The sequence below is a fragment of the Micromys minutus genome (genome assembly GCF_963924665.1).
Source record: "Micromys minutus genome assembly, chromosome: 25".
NCBI lineage: Eukaryota > Metazoa > Chordata > Mammalia > Rodentia > Muridae > Micromys > Micromys minutus.
Genome location: NC_137960.1, coordinates 40402151 through 40417008, shown reverse-complemented (window position 1 = coordinate 40417008; position 14858 = coordinate 40402151). Strand labels below are relative to the sequence as shown.

General features: G+C 41.0%; 1 protein-coding gene across 1 annotated transcript in view; it reads left to right on the top strand.

Moving 5' to 3' along the window:
- The window catches only part of CDK19 (cyclin dependent kinase 19), a 118777-nt gene that overhangs the window by 35211 nt on the left and 68708 nt on the right, over positions 1–14858 (top strand). The window contains exon 2 of the mRNA XM_080937620.1: positions 7388–7463. Within this exon, the coding sequence (XP_080793746.1) occupies positions 7388–7463 (76 nt within the window). The remainder of the gene's footprint in view (positions 1–7387; positions 7464–14858) is intronic.

The following is a 14858-nucleotide window of genomic DNA, read 5'->3' as shown; positions in this document are numbered from 1 at the left end:
AAGATTAGGTCCTGGCGGAAGCCTAGATATTAGATGTGGCACAGGCAGGGATGGCCAGAGTAGCCTAAGCACTGGACATGGGACCTAGGTTAGTTCTGGCAGGATGGGGAGGGTCAGGCTCAGTTATGGGGCTAGATTGGGGAGAAGTATTGGTTTTTAACTTTACTTTTGAAAACTGTAATACATAAAATGTTACACTGATATGGTGATGTCCCAAAGCCTGTAACATAAGTTTTGAGGACGTAGAGGCCCAAGAATTCAAATTCAAGGTCTGCCTAAGCTATCTAACTACAAGACTTTTTCTTCAGATGTGTAGGAGTTAGGGATATAGATCAACAGGACTGTGTTTTCCTGGCAAGGTTCTAGTTTAGGTTAGCATTAGGGAAAAAAAGATCATGATATTACAAAATAGCAGTAGTTCCAAATAAATTATTAATACTGTGCTGGGTAAATATTCATTGAGTAATTCACAATAATAACAGCAGAAAACTTAACTTTGGCTTCCTTTTATTCCAAACACTTACCCTGTGCGGCTTTTTTCTTGAGTGTGATGTTAAAGCATTCTAGCCCGCAGACTCAGATTGTTACATACTAAAGGAAAGGACATACTTTGGTATATTCTAGCATCTTCTTGTAGAAAAAATATTTCCAAGATTCAGGTGTCATAGAATTTGAAGAATGAATATCTTAGTGGTCACACGTACTCTTAAAAGTTAACAATGTCTTGGATTCTATATTCTTGATAGCTGTATCGTTTGAATTCTCTTAGGATTCAGGAAAGCTAACTTAGGACATAAGTCCTGATAGACTTGTTTGTTCTCTATGGGCTATGAGATGTGGTGTGCCTTCAGAAATGGCTTTGCTTTGCCTCTTTGCTCTCCTGGCTTTACCTTTTTCTTCTGGTTTCTCCAGTAAAGTAGTGCCACATTCAGGCCCAAACGTCCCAAACCTCAGCTACAATCTGATGTCACTTGGTCTTTAGTCCTGTCCTGCTTCACTCACGCCTTAGTCATAGCCATGTGCGGTGGGTGGTGCTGCTCATGTTTATGTTTATTTTATTCTTTTTATTATTTAGAGACAGGGTTTTGCTTATAGCCCTGGTTGGTGAAGAGCTCAGTGAAGACCAGGCTGGCCTTGAACTCATGGGGATCTAGCTGCCTTTGCCTCTGAATGCTGGAATTGAAGCTGTGAGCCACCATGCTCTGCCCATCATTTCTTCCCATGTACTTCATCTTTTCTTATCTTGCTGATTGGTGCAGGCTACCAAACACGCCCCCCCCCCTTTTTTTTTTCTCCTAGCCATCACAATTTATTTTCCAAGAAGGAATCTGTGAAGGTAACTACTCTGTCCCTGGGGGTGGTGGCACACATCTTTAAACCCAGTGCACTCATGAGGCTGAGGCAGGGGTTCAGAGTATGAAGCCAGCTTGTATTACAGAGGTAGCTCCAGGACAGCCAGGGCTACACAGAGAAACCCTGTCTTGAAAAAAACAGAACACAGCAGCAGCAACAAACAGAAAAACTCCAAATCAATCAGTCAGCCAACCAAAAACATCTGGACTGTCCTGTCCCCATTTGCATAGCTTATTTCCCAGCCTTGTTCTTTGCTGTCACTCATGCGTGAATACTGGCTGCTTACTGAGTATGTGTTGTTCCTTACTGAGTGCCTGCCTGGCTTCCCTGACATTCTCATGTCTCCTCTGCTTTGGGAGATCTCTTAGAGAGATAACTCATGGGGTTGCCTTCCTTCCTCCCCATGTCCACTGCGCCCTGCCTGGGCCTTCCTTGTGGATATCTTGAGGGCAAGGCCTATAGAGTTTCCTTTTAAAGATTTATTTATTTATTTGTTTCATGTACACTGTAGCTGTCTTCAGACACACCAGAAGAGGGCGTCAGATCCCATTACAGATGGTTGTTGGCCACCATGTGGTTGCTGGGAATTGAACTCAGGACCTCTGGAAGAGCAGCCAGTGCTCTTAACAGCTGAACTGTCTCTCCATCCCCCAGAATTTCTTTTATAAGTGGCTTGTGATATCCAGTGTAATTTCTTAATTTGTTTATTTTTAGGGTTTGTCATAATTTTGAAAGTAAAAATATGAATGCAGTAGTTTGTTGGAATAAAATAATAGGTCTTTTCTATTTTTATCAAATAAAATTCAATTTTAGTGTTTTTATTAAAAGACTTAAATTTATTAAAGGATGTGTTTTATGAATATGTGTGTGTTTAAATGCACATGTGTGTATGAGTATATATGTTTGTGCATATGGAGGCCAGAAGACTCATGGTGTCTCTGCCCCTTTCTCTGAAGCAGGTTCTCTTCCTGCACCTGCACACATTCACACATTAAAAGGGGCCTACTTTTGACTTACTGTGGGCATTTGTGCATGTAGACCAGAAGACAACCTTAGGTGTTCTTCAGGCATCTTCCACCTTCTTGTTCTCTTGAGACAGTCTCAGTTCAATGGCTTGGGAGTAGCCAGTGCCCCAAGAAGCTGCCTGTCCTAGCCTCCCCAGGGTGGGAATGACAGAGTGTGCTGCCCCGTGCCAGACTGTTTCTCCCATTCCCTTACGACAAGGCATTACTTTACTTTTGGAGCTGTCTTTCTAGTCCCACAAGAGGGGCCTTTACGTTCTTTAGTTTTACTTGTACTTGAAACAAGTACATGCTCTGGTACTGCTGCTACCATCTGACGGGATTCTAGGATTGGGACACTCAACATAGATGAGAGCAACAAGCTTCCCTGGCTCATGTGCCTGAATTGAACATCTGGACATATGCTAATATCACATTATATGTGTATGTGTGAGCATTAGATAGTTTGTGCATTCTCCTTCCATTATGTGGGTCGGGGGATTTTGAGCTTAGGTTGTCACTACTAGCTGTTCTACTGTGTAGCACAGGCTGGACTCAAGAGGTTCACCTGCCTCTTCCTTTCAAGTGCTGAGATTAAAAGTATCTATCAGGTCTTGTGCCTGTGGTCTTTCTACTGAGGTTTTGAGTTTGTCAAAGAGTCTAATGCCCCTGAAACCTTGCCATTTCTTATGCTGAATCTCAGACGTGCCTCGTCACCACTTACCACATGGCAAACATGAAAAGATAACTATAATGATATATGTACTTCATTTCCTCTCAATTTTAAAACTTCAAATCTTAAAATGGAAGGTTTTTCAAGGTTTTATTAATTTAGCATATGAAGGTTAAATTTAAGCTTTATAAGTGAAATAATTACTAGGTTTGCTCCTTGTTTCTATCCATGTAATAATCGAGGGTAAGAGGCCTATGCTTCAGTTTGTTCTCAAGCTTTCAAATCCGGCAGCCTGGATAGGAAATTTAAAAGCTATTAATGTGATGTGTTAATTTTGCACTTTTTGACTTACTGCAAAAAAAATCTTATAGTTTCCATAGCAACAATAACCTATCCAGATTGTGTAATATTCTTTACAGTATTAAAAATAAAACTGCAATTCCATGAGTTTCTGGAGCACCTTATGTAGAACTGGGACTTGAAAGATTTCAGTGAAAAATAAGCTATAATTGAATGTGGATAATGTGTCAAGAAGCTTTTTATAATTTTAAGAATTAGTAGCTTTAACTATTAAGCAGTAGGTAGCTGGTAGTTAATTTGATTATTAGGCATGAAGCATAAGAATACATTTGTGAGGATCATAAGCACACTGGTTAGTGCACTCACAGTTCCTGCACTTGGGTAAGAGGAGGCACTGGCTTTATGCTCTGTCATCTGTGCCTTTCAGTGTTTCCTGAATGGTAGGAAACAGTGGGAGAAAGGGGAAAGGAGATTTAAGTTTTTCTCATTGGTTTTTTATTGTTTGTCTTTGTTCCTCAAAATATGCCTGTGAGCCTGGTGTGATGGCACACGCCTTTCATCCCATCCCAGCACCCTGGAGGCAGAGGCAAGCAGAGCTCAGAGTTCAAGGCCAGCCTGGTCTATCTACATATTGAGTTTCAGAGCAGTCAGGGCTTCATAGTGAGACTCTGTCTTAACCTGCCTCTCCCAGTTTGCCTAAATTAATCACTTTAAAAATACTAAAGATTATTTAAAGTTGGCAGTTGTTTCTAGAGTATTACATTATTTTTGAATCCCCTCTATTCTACTTAAAAGTATCATATTGCTAGTGTCATTAAGTAACACAACTTCCTGCTTCTTAACATGTGTTTTTAATTTTTTTGGATTACTTTCAATATATAGTTAGATGTATATATTTATTTGTAGAATAGGCTATAGATTTTCTTGGTAACATGTAGTATCCTAGTTGCTTTCTATGGCTGTGGTAAAATACTGACAAAACAACCTGCAGGGAGGAAAGACTTTACTTACTTCATTGTCCAGGTCCATCACTGTCGGAATGTCTGGAGAGGAACCCGGAGGCAGGAACGAAAGCAGAAACCACAGACCAATGCTGCTCATGGCTTGCTCAGCTTGCTTTCTTACACAGCCCTGAACCACCTGCCAGGTGTGTGTGTGTGTGTGTGTGTGTGTGTGTTTGTTGACCCTGCATGAGTGGGCTGGACCCTCCTACATCAGTCATTAATCAAGAAAATAAATCCCACAGACATACCCACAGGCCAGTTCCTCAGTGTGGCTTCCTTTCTCAAGTCATGCTAGAGCAGTGGTTCTCAACCTGGGTCCCCCCCATTGGGGGGCGGGGGTTGAACAGTCCTTTCAAAGGGGTAGTAGCGAAATTACAGTTGTGAAGTAACAACAAAAATCATTTTATGGTTGGGGTGGACATAACGTGAGGAAAGGGTTGAGAGTCACCACTACAGTATCAGGCTGAGAAGAAGTAAGCCGGACAGTGAATTTCCCATGTTTCTAATGACCTTTACAGCTGTAATTTAATATGTTCAACACAGACTAGTCTTGACATGTGGTATATTTTCTGTTTACTCAAATGCTCTGTAAAGGCTTTGGAATTTGTCAGGCCCTGGGGCCAATCTTTAGCAGCGCTATATTTTAAAAAAAGTAAATAAAAGATGCTTATTTACCCTGATTGGCATAAAATGGAAAAAAATGGAATTTTTAGATTGATGTTGGAGTTAAGCATCTGTAACTCACTTATTTACCCAAAGTAGGTGGTTTGGATGGTAATGGGTGAGACCCAGGCTGGGAGGTGGTGGCACATGCCTTCAACCTCAGCTCTCAGAGGCAGGTGTCCTGTTGTCGCTCTGTGTCATGGAGGTATTGCATCTTTGGGTCTGCAGGATGGGCTCCTCCATGTGCTCCAGCAGTTAGTTCAGACAGGGTAGATGGTGGGTGGGCTAACTCAACCCTGGACCTTGGTCAGCTAAGAGCTCTCCTGCACCCCCACCATTAGGGCCACTCCTCTAGCATGGCCCCTGCACTGCCCAGTACTGCACTGCCCAGGCACGGCCAGTGAGTTCATCCAGTGCCACAGCCAGCAGGAGGTAGCCGGCTCTTCCTCAAGCCCTTGGGGCTCACCTGCAGGTGCGGTGACTTGCTGCAGTCATTCTCCTGTTCACGTTCCGTTAATGATTAAAGCTACACGTTCTTTAATCTTTTTCTGGTGCCCAATCCTGTTTGCACACCATAATTTTAGGATAGTAAGTCAAATGTTCCTCCCCAATTATTTCCACATCGGAAGTCTTTCATCTATATATTCCTGTGTCAACTAAAATATTTGGCCCAGCTGTGCATAGCATAATTTAAAAAGGAACAATTCTACTCTTTGTCTAATAATACTGTCTGCAGTGTCCCCAAGCTAACAGTCCTTAGTCTGATTCTTAACACCGTATAGCTCTAGCCTTCTACCCATCAAGAAGCATATGAGGAAACTGGATTTACCATTAATTTATCACCCGGCCACACATTCAAGCCTACAGACTTCCTGTCAGAGGTTTTGGGGAGTTGTTTATTTGTTTTGCACCCTACTTTTTCTTAATTAAAGAGTTACAGTGAGTAAGGCAGAAACATGGAACTATGGGTATGTAATACAGGAGTTCCACTTAAAATAAGAGATCCTGGCCAGCATGGTGCTGCATACTTATTCTCAGCACTTAGGGGAAAGAGGCAGAGCTTTGTGGATTCCAGGCAAGCTTAGTCTACACAGCAAGTTCCAAGTTAGCTACGGATACAGAGGAATACCTGGGAGAGAGGAGGGAAGGAATGGGAGAGGGAGAGAAAAAAGAGAGGGAGGGAAAGAAAGGAGAGGGAGAAAGAAGGAAAAAGAGGGGACAGAGAGAGAGAGGGAAGCAGAGAGGGGAGGGAAGGGGGAGAGGAGGGGGAGAGAGATCGATCTTACCTTTCGAATTTCTCCTGCTCTTAGTTGTTTTTCTCATTTTCCCTTAATAAATCCAATCTACATACCTGTTGCATATGAAAAATGTAAACAATCATTTAAGAATTATTAAGCAAACTTTACTTAAATTCTTGAGAATTTAGAGGTGTAGCTACTAATAAATGATAAAGCTCAATTAAAACCCTTCACTGAAGAATTAAAATGAACTGTAATTTTGCTACTGTTGTGAATTGTAAATACCTGTGTTTTCAAATAGTCTTAGGCAACACCTGTGAGAGAGGGTCATTTGATCCCAAAGGGGTTGTGAACTCCCAGAGGAGACTGAGAACCATCGCTCTAATACAACCAGAAGATAAAAACCGGAGGACATAGATTATGTCCTTGTTATTAGAACAATTCATGGCAGGATTTGTGTTTGCCAGATATTCAGTTCACATGATGACAGTCAGCTGGGGCCTGCTGTGGCGGGTTAGGGTCTTTACTCAAAGGATATTATCTGAGAAAATAGCCACTCATCTGCCCTCCCTCCTCCCATTACTGAAACATTGTAACAAAGTTAAAATCCTTGGCAACTATTAGACTTCCCTATACTCCCAATCTTGTCTTTGTTGCTTGTTTAAAAAAAAAAAAAAACTGTTAACTACTGGATTTCTCCAGTAGTGCCTTGAAAAAGCAATCTTGGTGCCTTGTAACCGGGAGCTAATGAATCACACAAACGGATAGTTTGTATCTGTCCTTACTTCTGTAGTGATGGTTTATAACAGGATACTTCCGTAGACTTCAGGGATGGGAGTGCTCTTTCCATATGATTGAGTTTATATTTATGCTTGTTTACTCTTTGGAACTAGTGCTGTCTTTAGCATCCTATTCTCTTCATTTTGAATCTCATGTTTTAGCTCTGTCTGGTGTTTTTATTACAACATGAATTTCTCTCTTGGTATTTTCTATTTCTGTACTAGAAATATTATCAAAAATAATCAGCAACACATGACAATGTTTACATATTATTGAGATACTAAATATGTTTCCATTGTTTTGGTACTTGTAATTTTAAATGTAAAAATAATATATGGAAAAATAAAAACTTTATTTTTTTCTGTTCACATGCAGAAAAGATGAAAAGGAATATGCACTTAAGCAAATCGAAGGCACAGGAATATCTATGTCGGCTTGTAGAGAGATTGCAGTAAGTAGATATAGTTTATTTTGTTATCAATATTGAATATCTACACTATACATTATATCTAAAATAGACATTAATGTATTCAATGGATGATAACTTCACAGACTTAAAATTTAAGGATAGTTTATATAAAATGGGAAAATCTGAAAACAAAATTACCAAAATAATGTTTGAGCATTTTCTTTTTATAAAATTTTTATTAAATTTCTTTATTCACTTTACATCCCAATATGAGCCTCCCCTCACGCTCCCTGTACCTCCTCACAGATCCGCCTCCCATTCCCCTTCAATGTTTTGTTTTTTGTTTGTTTTTCTGCTGATTTATTTATTTATTTATTTATTTATTTACTTACTTTTGAAGGTATAGGAACAGGAAAATGAGTGGGATTGGGTTGCATGAAATTCACAAAGAATCAATAAGAAGTAAAAAAAAAAAAAAAAAAAAAAAGAAAGAAAGAAACAAAAAACACCAAACCCTAAAGAAAAAGGATAGTAAAAAAAATCTGCTATATCAACACTTAGAAATTATTTTCTTTGCAAAAATTCTCCCTACCCTACACATAAAAATAAAACCCATTACAGTTTTGTGCAGTATGCATCTATCTAAAGTAATAAAAAGTGACCTATTTATTAATTATAGTTGGTGTCTTAGTCAGGGTTTCTATTCCTGCACAAAATATCATGACCAAGAAGCAAGTTGGGGAGGAAAGGATTTATTCAGCTTACACTTCCACATTGCTGTTTATCACCAGAGGAAGTCAGGACTGGAACTCAAGCAGGTCAGGAAGCAGGAGCTCATGCAGAGGCCATGGAGGGATGTTACTTACTGGCTTGCTTCCTTCCCCTGGCTTGCTCAGCCTGCTTTCTTATAGAACCCAGGTCTACCAGCCCAGGGATGGCTCCACCCACAATGGGCTGGGCCAAGGATGGCACCACCCACAATGGGCTGCCCCCCCCCCCCCCTTGATCACTAGTTGAGAAAATGCCTTGCAGCTGGATCTCATGGAGGCATTTCCTCAAGGGAGGCTCCTTTCTCTGTGATAACTCCATTGTGTGTCAAGTTGACACAAAACTAGCCAGTATAATTTACCCCTGTCAACTTGACACACAAACACATCACTATTAAGCCTCAACTCTTACTTTCTTATTCATCCCTAAGATCTAAATAACGTTAAGAGTCCCATAGTGTTTACAAAATCTTACATATTAAAATTTCAGTCCTTTAAAAATATCCAGTCTCTTTTAAAATTCAAAGTCTCTTTTCAATTCAAAGTCTCTTAACTGTGGGCTCCACGACTTCCTTCAAGAGGGAAAAATATCAAGGCACAGTCACAGTCAAAATCAAAATCAAACTCTAACCATTCAATGTCTAGGAATTCACTTACGAACTTTAGGGCTCCTCCAAGGGCTTGGGTTACTTCTCCAGCTCTGCCCTTTTTAGCACACACCTTGTCTTCTAGGCTCCAGCTGCCTGTTCTACACTGATGATACTGTTCTTGGTGGTGATCTCATGTTATTGGCATCTCCAAAACACTACTGACAGTCCTGGGGCACTAATTGCAACTGAGGCTGCACCTTCACCAATGACCTTCCATGGTCTCTCACAGTGCCAAGCCTCAGCTGCTCTCCATGACCCCTTCATTCCTTCAAAACCAGCACTACTTGGGTGACTCTTACACAAGGTACAACCTTGGCTATCTCTAGAATACAACCTCTTTGTGTTCTCAGAAAATACTTCCCAGATTTCACCTCAGCAATGCTGGTCTCTTCTTAATCACCACTAATTTCTTAGCTCTAGCTGACCAGCATCCATACTCCCAGTAATGCAAAGGTTTTGCCTTATTAGTTCTGGTATCTTGTTAATCACAGCTTATTCTTTAGCCCCAGCTAACCAGAACCATAGAATCTTCATAATCAAAACAGCAACAACCCTGATAAGGATTTAATCTTTAATCTTCCCTTTGAAATTTCACAAGCCAGGCCTCCATCTTCTGCACTGTTTTCAACATTATCTGCCAAGCTCCTACTGAACATCCCACAGAGCTCTTAATATGCCAATGGCTCTTCTAGCTCAAAGTTCCAAAGTCCTTCCACAGTCCTCCCCAAAACATTGTCTGGGTTGTCACAGGAACACCCAACTCCAATTTGTTGTAGTCAGGGTTTCTATTCCTGCATAAAACATCATGACCAAGAAGCAAGTTGGAGAGGAAAGGGTTTATTCAGCTCACACTTCCACATTGCTGTTCATCACCAAAGGAAGTCAGGACTGGAACTCAAGCAGGTCAGGAAGCAGGAGCTGATGCAGAGGCCATGGAGGGATGTCACTTACTGGCTTGCTCCCCTGGCTTGCTCAGCCTGCTTTCTTATAGAACCCATTGTGGCACCACCCACAATGGGCTGGGCCCTTCCCCTTGATCACTAGTTGAGAAAATGCCTTACAGCTGGATCTCATGGAGGCATTTCCTCAACTGAGGCTCTTTCTCTGTGATGACTCCATCGTGTGTCCCGTTGACACAGAACCAGCCAGCACACTCGGTCATATGGGGCATATAACAAACTGTGAGATGGAACTCCTCACCACTAAAAAACTTGAGATATCTGCATGGCAAAGAGTGGCTAAGAGGGCAATTAGTCAGGGCAGCAGGGCTTGGAGTATAGGTTAAAGAGCTGCCTTAGTCTTTCTGGACTGTTAGGACAAGCCAGCATAGACAAAATGTCATGAGAACATCTATTTTTGACACTTCTGGAGACTAGAGTCTCCTGTATCAGGGCACTGACGGAGTATTTCTGGTATTGGCCCAGTGCCCTGGTTTTTGGATAGGTGACCATCCTTTTCTTGTGTCTTTTATGATTGAAAGGTACAAGGAATCTCTCTGTGGTCTTTTAGAAGGTCACTTTCACAAGGGCTTTGTCCTCATGACTTAAAATCACTTTGTACCTTAAAGAGGGCCCATGAAATTGGAATTGGGGTTGAGGCACTGAAACATTCAGTTTAGGACTAGAACAGTGGCTCGGCAAGTCTGAAGACTGGACTTTCATCTCTAACAGCCAGTAAATTCAGGCGGGGCCTGCCTGTATTTCTAGCAAGATGGCTAGCTAGACTCACTGAGTCAGTGTGCCCTGGGTTCAAGGGAGAGACCTTACCTCAGTAAATAAAATGGTGACATCAAAGAAGACACGGATGTCAATCTCTGGCCTCTACATGCTTGTGCATCCAGTGTATCTGTACCTGTTCAAATGTATGTGCCCACACAGGTGACCATACATGAACAGACACTACACACATAGGGCGTGTGCGAGGGCTCGCGCACGTGCACGAGCGCGCACAGACACACACACACACACACACACACACACACAGGCATGCACATAGTCATGGAGAAATCATGGAAATGGAAACCTCCTTTTTGTTACTGCCAGAGGGAAGAGAAGCCAAGAAGCCCTCTCTACCCTGGTGCTGAGAATTGAACGTAGCACCTCATACATGATGCAACTGGTTAACCACCGAGCTCTGTCTCCAGCCCCTAGCCTGACCTGTTGCCTGGCAGCAGGCAGGTGAAAGGTGGAGCTGCCACCATGGCTCCTTCATGGTCCAGTGCTGGGCAGCCTGCTGCTGGAAGGTTCAGTGGACTCCTCGTAGCTTTTGGTATAGACAAATACACTCTTTTAAAGTTTGAAATAGAATTGACAGCATGTATAATTAGCTTGTAATTTAAAAGAAAAGCTTTGAAATATCCACAAATCAAGCTGTTTAAGTTATTTAAATTTGTTTCTACAAACTTTAAAATTATTGCACTAAGTTTCGTATATTAGCAGTGGAAAAGTTCATGGCATTAGACAATAGTTTTAAGAGGCTTTTATAAATAAAGTTTGCATTTACTATAAAAAAGTAGAGAATTATCTAGCCTTGTGAGGATTGTTTTATTGTTTTATGTTTCAATGAGTTTGGATTTCTTCAGCTATGTGCCCAATTGGTTAAATTTGCATATGTGGAACTAGGTATACAATGCAGGATTTACCATTCCTACAAAAGGATTAGATTTCTCTGATGAAACCAAAGCAGACAGCTTTTTTTTAGAAGATTATTTTTAACAGGATGCTATATGATAATTTTTTAAATACAAGGTTTGACATAGTTTTTAAGAGTAGAACTAAAGAAATTTTCTGAGATTTACTTTGGACAAAATATCTTCTTTGGTTGCTTTCTTCTTAAAAACAAAACAAATTTTACTTTTAGGAGTGAAAGCTCATGACAGATAATTCCTTATTAGAATATGGACTTCTTGTTCTATATGGTGATGGTTAACTTTTTTCCTGGTATATAATATATTTGGCTTTAGCAAAATAAGTACTATTTCTAATTTCTTTCTTTCCTTTTTTTAATTACTAATTTTTAAATTTTGAGACAGTGTTTCACTGTGCAGCCTTGGCTGTCCTGAACTCAGAGATCTGCCTGCCTCTGCCTTCCAAGTACTGGTACCATGGGTGTGCCCCACAACCACCTGGGATCTGTATGCGTTTGGGGCCAGTTTGCTCTGCATTGGGAGTTCAGGGCAGCCACAGCTATGTGCACAGTGAGACTTTATCTCAAACAACGAACCAAGAAAAATATTCCTAGAAGATACTAAGGTATAACATGCATTATGGTCTTATGCATATTTGTGTACACATGTTTGTGCTTATGTGCTCAAGTGCCTGTGTGCACGTGTGCACGTGAGCACGTGGCAGCCAGTCATGCCATCAAGCTCTTTCCTAATTGTTTCACACCTGCTTTTTTTTTCTCCAAGAGTAACAGTTTAATAATTTTTCTGGAATTTATAGTGTCTTTTGAGCAAATACATACAGCCTCAATTTCTCCTGCATCTGTCCTCTCCATTTCCATGTTCCGCCATGTTGTCTTTTGAGGCATCCTTCCTTATTTAATCTGGAGTTTGCCAATCTGCCTAGACTGTCGAGCCAGCAAGTCCCAGCGATCCTCTCAGCTCTACAGCTCTAGCTCAGGGAGGAGGTGTAGGCTGCGCACACCTCGATTTGGTGCACACCTCACTTTTACACACTCAGATGTTTACACTTCACTCCTGCTGCTGCACAGCAAGCACTTTATTTAAACTTTTATCTAAAATTAATAATCCTGGATTCAAACTAAGATGGACATTGTGTATTAGTGCTGGTTTGGAGAGTGTGTCTCTGCAGGCACACACACGCACACACATGCACACACATGGTCGGAGGAGAACTACTCTTAGCAGCCAGCTCTTCAGTTCTCCTTGTTGGACTGCACACTGCAGACTAGCTGGCCTATGAGCTTTGGACTCGGCTGTCTCCACCAATGATCTGAGCACAGAAGTGACACACAGGATCACACATGCTTGTCTGTTTGTGAGCACACACTTATAGGCATGGCATGTATGTGGAGGTTAGAGGTTAGACACATTAGGTGTGCATTTTTTTCTTCCCACTCTGTGGGTCTCAGGAATTGAACTTAGGTTGCCATCTTTAATTCATGAATGACCTTAAAATGGGGTGGGGCAAACAGTACTAAGGCATCTTTTCATTTTAAGGTTTTGGGTTGTATTGGCTCCATTATGCTTCCTGCATGTGAACAACCTGGTAGCAGTGCTGGGCCCTATTTTACGTATTGTTAGGTAGCTATAGAGATGAGGAGAGACGAGGGCTTGTTGTTTGTATGTCTTTCTGTTTCCTTTGGTTTTTTGAGACAGGGTCTCTCTGTATAGATTCGGCTGGCCTGGAATTCATAGAGACCAAGGCTGGCCGTGAGCTCCTGGGGACCCATGAGCCTCTGCTTCCCTAGAGCTGGGATGAAAGCTGTGCACTACTATACTCTGCCCTTTTTTTTTCTTTCTTTCTTTTTTGGGTGAGCTTTAGTTTTATATAATAAAGAGTTAATTTTGAAGTCATAATTCAGGGTATAGCCCATCATGGTAGGGAAAGGAACGGGCTGGGGCTTACAGCAGTATGCTGTTTCTCTGAAGTTGAATTGCTAATCTTGTGGAAGATAAATCGTGTCTTTAATAGAGATCTGGTAAATACTTCTTATTGTATTTGTTGGTTTGTTTTGAAATAGGCAGGTTCTAGCGATGTAGCTTGCGTGGACTTTGCCTCTCAGTTGGCCTGTAACCTGATGCAGTCTGCCTGCTCCTGCCTGTCAAGTGCAGGGACACAGGTGCGCACCACATGCCTCCCACATACATGCTCTTGAATGGTAAATTATTCTGAGGTTTTTCTACAACAGAAAATATACTTGTCTCTTCCATCTGTATGTACCAGTTGGTAGCTAGTAGGAACTACTTTTTGTGACAGTTTGCACAGCAAAATCCTTATGCATATAAAAGTCTGAGTTTTGAAATGTGAAATACCCTTTTTTTCAGAAAACGTTGAAATAAAAGATAAAGATACTTGGGTCACCAGCCTATTCCACCAAAACCTAGCAGAAAACTTAGCATGATAGAGGAAGGAATTTCTTCCAGCGCCAGTGGGCTGTCATAAAGACAGTCTCGCTTACTGCTTCTGTTTGTGTTCTGGTGATAAAAGGTGCGCACATAAACCGCAGTTAGAACAATGCACAGTCAGGATGAGGCGGGGTTTTAGCAGATACCAACAGGCATTAGACTGCATTTGGAAAGCATGAGGCATATATTTCAGTTTTATAAGCCTCTTGGCAGACTGAGCATGTCTGGTCATCTAGAAGTTTGACTGTTGTTTTTCTTAGAAGAATGTTTTAATCAATTAGAAATTCTACACCTTGTAGATTATAGTGATATATAATTTTTTGAGGGGGTGGGTGATCTACTTTCTGGTAAGTTTGCCAAGCCATTTATATGTCTTATATTAAAAAACAAGCCAGAGACATAAGCCTATATTCCCTTGTGGTTTCAGTCTTGAGATGTTTCCAGCATGGGTTCATTTGAGTGTTTTCTTGTTGAGCTTTTAAAAATTATCCCCCATTCCCACCCCATACTGTACTGTGTTGTTTGTGTTGGACATTGAACTTGGGCTGCCTGCAATGCATGATAGGTATGTGGCCAACCACTGAGTTATACACCCAGCCCCAGGATTCCTAAAAGTTGAGGTTTTTCATTGTAAGATCCTATTATGTTATCAGATTAAATATATCTTAATACTTTATGGCATTTTTGTTTGTCCTAATCAATTTTGTCTTTTATGTCTTTGTTATGTTGAGTGCTGCTATTTTATTTTATTGTGTTTCTGGGATCTTTTGTTTTCAGTACATTGAGAAGGATGTATTAACAGGGCTGGTCAAATTCATTTGGAATGCTGGACTGTTTTCTAGCATTATTTACTTTGATGACTTCTTTGAATTTTGTTGTCTAAAATAATAAGCACTGTTAATTTGAGCTAACTCTAAAAGTGTTGCTG